Genomic DNA, 3,748 nt, shown 5'->3' with positions numbered 1-3,748 from the left:
ATTAAAAAATTAAATGTGTTTGGAAAGCAGTGTTGCCATGTTTAAGAAAAAATCTAGATATATTTAGAAACATTTTATATTAAGCACGTATCGGTATCAATGTAGTTTATACTAGAAATGAGTAAGATACAGTTATTCTAGGAATTAAGTGTTTTACAAAGTGTCACAGTTAGGTAGGATCTACATTAATTTTTTGGATTATTTGATGAGTTACAAAACTAGGATTAAAATATCATTGTTGTTAATTCTGAACAATACTTTAAATAAACTGAAATATCTAAATTAAAAAATTGAAAAATTAAATGTAAATTAAAATAACGATTATGCATTCAATAAAATTTGAAACATAAAAAATGCTTGGTGAATAATTCAAATAAATCTAGTCTTATTAGGACCAAGAAATTAATGTAAAACCTTGAAATAAAACTGCTAGGACATCTAAAAATCCAGCATTATTAATTACTTTTTGCTATTTTTATTGCGCATAAGTTTAGTAATTTCATTTTTAACACAAAATTTAATCTTTGACCAACATCTTTCAACTAATATGGGATGTAGTTCAATGCATTTCTCACATTCTTTTTGTTTGGTACAATTCCCTTCTTAATATTAAGTTTAAAATAATTGCAGACGGCTTCCTTTTCTTGATTCGTCCATGGAACTGGACCTCTGGAAATCATTTTAGACTTTTTTGCTTTGGTTACTAAAAAAATCAATAAACAATAAATTAATAAATTATATTGTTAGCAAAAAATAGTATTCTCATTTTAATTTGGCATGTTTTTACAACGCCCCAGTTACCTCAGATTACAACTGAAATATTCCGTATATTGTTGACTGTTTTTTTTTTTTTAGTTTTGACTTAAGATTGTTCAAATAATCACGTACATTTTGTTTTGTGAATGGTCTGAACATTTTCATCATTATCAATTCCTGCTTCACCTTCCGGTTCATCTTCTGGTTCTTCTTCCTCATCTTCTTCTAAAGTAGGCAGATCTAGAAAATGAATCATAGAAGCAAACAAATTAATACTAGTTAAATATTCAAAACATTACCTTTAATTTCTATTTCGTCAATAGATTTTCCAGCAAACTTGTTCACTTCACCTTTATCAACAGCTATAAGCAATCGACTTACTTTGGTGAGTTCAATCGCACTTTCGTGCATTCTGTAAAAATCACGATGTACTTTGATGTCATGACCTAAGTGACGAGCTAACCAGTCATATTGATTTTCTGACATGTCAAATAGTTGACATACAGTTGCTACATATTTACGCAACTTTGTTCCCGTTATTGCTGAAGGATTCTGCAAATCAATTTCTTCACATATTTTTTTCAAGCAATCATGCCCCTTAAGATTTGAACTAGATGGATTAGATCTGGCGAAAACGTATACATTATGACTTGAAATACCACATGTAACTCTAAGTTGAATCAAAATATCAATACATTGTTTCGTATTTGGAGTTAGGATTACTGGGACCTTTTTGCCACGTTTCCCTTCAATTTCCACTACTGTCAATGACTCTGCCAGTTTTTTTTCGATTATTGTGAGAGAATTTTTTATTTCGTCCGTATTTTGCTCTGCCCAAGTTGGTCGGGAAATATAATCAGTTAGCTTCATTTTTGCTGCTTCACCCGATCTGCGTTTATTAAACAATATTATTCTAGATAAAGTTAACGTTGCAAGCCGTGTCCACTTATAATTATTAGTGTAGTCTTGTATTAATTCTTGTTTAGCCTTTAACATGTTTGTATCGATATAATTACTAAGTTTCACTAAATCGGTCGTAATTGGTAAAAGTTGAGTGGAATTCAATTTTCTTCGGTAAAGTGTGGATATAGCATTGGAAGATATTCGTATGCTCCATTCCATTTTCATCAGCTGAAGGAATGATAACAATGACTTGTTTTTTTTCATATTTCCTGCTCTTAAAGCAGTGCCTCTCTGAATAGCCACACATTTCTTAAGAGCATAACCCAATTTTAAAGCTAAACTCGGAGTATGAAATTCTGGTCTACAGTTACTACTAGCTGCCATGGTCAGACTAATGTGTTTAGTTGCTTGAACAACCACATCGAATTTCTCAGGAACCAGAAAATCGCCAAGCGTTTGCGACCTACTGTTAGTTAATTTCTTAAGGGATATAACTAAACGAGCTAGCTGCCTCATGGTTTGTCTTATTAACTCGTTTTGAGTATCACCATACTTCTCGTACTGCATGGCTCCATATTTCAATATCAAAATATCATTGTTGCAGGTGTTACCAATTTCATCGCTTTTAAACTTTGCTATTATTGAATTTGTGAAATCTTTAGTAAAACCAATTCCGAATATATCAGCTACGAGAGCATTGCTTTCGGAAATAACATGACGGGATTCTTTCTGGTCATCAATATTAACTTTTTCCTTGCATGTATATTTCATATGATGCCAGATATGTTTTTTCAATAAAAATCCTAGACAGTTGGGACAAGGACCATAATTGATATCACTAACAAATTGTGCTTCATCTGCTGTTGGCCGTCTAATTACTATCAGCTGTCCTTTTTTTTGTAGAAAGAACGTTGCAATTGTGATAGAAGTCTCCCACCCTAATCAATTCTAAGAAAGCTTGCTTTCTCTTTTGAGAACCCTTGGGATGAAGTAAACATTTTTTTAATTCTGATTCTTCGGAATGAATGGTTTCAAAGTGTCTTGCCACAAGTATAACTTGCTTACTACAGTAGTAACAAGCATGAATTTTATTTCTTACTCTTTTACCACTTTTTCTAATTGCTGCATTTATTTCAATTTCATTCCGACAATTTTTTTTCCTGTACGTTATGGACTTATCAGTAAGCTGAGAACTGTTTGTTGTACCTCCACTGTCACGATTTTTGATATTGTTACTAAATTTGTCAGATGTCTCATAGTGTGTTTTTAACCCATCACTTGCTGGTAGATCTTTATTATTGCAATTAGAAACATTTTCAGATAATTCAGTTACGTTAACAATTTTATTTCCATTGTGGTTTAAAATTAACCTTTCACTAACAGCTAAATCTTCATCATTACAATTAGATATTATATCAATAGGTTTTTGGCTTTCACTGTAGTTGAGGCTCGTAAGATACTTGTTTATAACAAAACTTTTATCGCTTTGATTATTTTCAGTTAATATATTCAAATTTCCTTCGCTAATTACGATATTTTGAATAACGTGTATCTTCTTAGATGGCGGACTGTCTGAACAATGAGACGATGGAATATACTCGCTGCCGCTAGTTTTAGGTTCACTTTCAGAGGAATCTGAAAAAATTGGGATAAAATGTGGATACAAATTAACACGCTACTCATACAATACGCGACAGTTTCACTCATGTTCGATTCCACCAACCATTGCATAAATTTAGGTAATACATAGGTACAAGAATTCCTATATACAATTTACGTGATAGGAAATACCTAATAATGTCACTCTTAAAATATTATTTACACAGTGCGTCCATAAAATAACGCATAAATTCATTATTACCTAAATAAACAATAATATTAGATGTTCCCGAAACAGGTTAATTTTTGAATTCAATTTACTTTTTTTTTCAAATTATAATCTAACATACAGGGTGAACCATCTTCGTGTGATGACGTCATCACCATTTTTTTAAATGGAAACTCTTTTTTCATTTCCGGATTGCTCTTTGTGCCCCTAGATCGTGAATCTATTTCACAATCTACGGTGAGCAGTAAATACAAAGAATTA

At 31.6% G+C, this 3,748-nt stretch overlaps 1 protein-coding gene across 1 annotated transcript; it reads right to left on the bottom strand.

Annotated features, from left to right (window-relative positions):
• Positions 1–542: 542 nt before the first annotated feature.
• Positions 543–2,430, bottom strand: LOC126878588 (uncharacterized). The gene is made up of 3 exons (XM_050641394.1): positions 1,056–2,430; positions 889–996; positions 543–703 (listed from the first exon to the last, which is right to left on the bottom strand). The coding sequence occupies exons 1-3, from the start codon at positions 2,428–2,430 to the stop codon at positions 543–545; spliced, it is 1,644 nt and encodes a 547-aa protein (XP_050497351.1).
• Between the last annotated feature and the right edge of the window lie 1,318 nt (positions 2,431–3,748).

Source organism: Diabrotica virgifera, chromosome 10 (assembly GCF_917563875.1).
Source record: "Diabrotica virgifera virgifera chromosome 10, PGI_DIABVI_V3a".
In the NCBI taxonomy this organism is placed as follows: Eukaryota; Metazoa; Arthropoda; class Insecta; order Coleoptera; family Chrysomelidae; genus Diabrotica; species Diabrotica virgifera.
Note: the sequence above shows the minus strand (reverse complement) of the source record. Positions and strands in the feature narration are given on the sequence as shown.

Bases quoted from the DNA above. Each gene is read 5' to 3' on its own strand.
- LOC126878588 (XM_050641394.1), bottom strand. From the start codon at position 2,430: ATGAAATATACATGCAAGGAAAAAGTTAATATTGATGACCAGAAAGAA. The intron at 997-1,055 runs GTAATGTTTTGA...TTCATTTTCTAG, and splicing joins TGACGAAATAGAAATTAAAG to ATCTGCCTACTTTAGAAGAA. The intron at 704-888 runs GTACGTGATTAT...TGATTTTTTTAG, and splicing joins GACCATTCACAAAACAAAAT to TAACCAAAGCAAAAAAGTCT.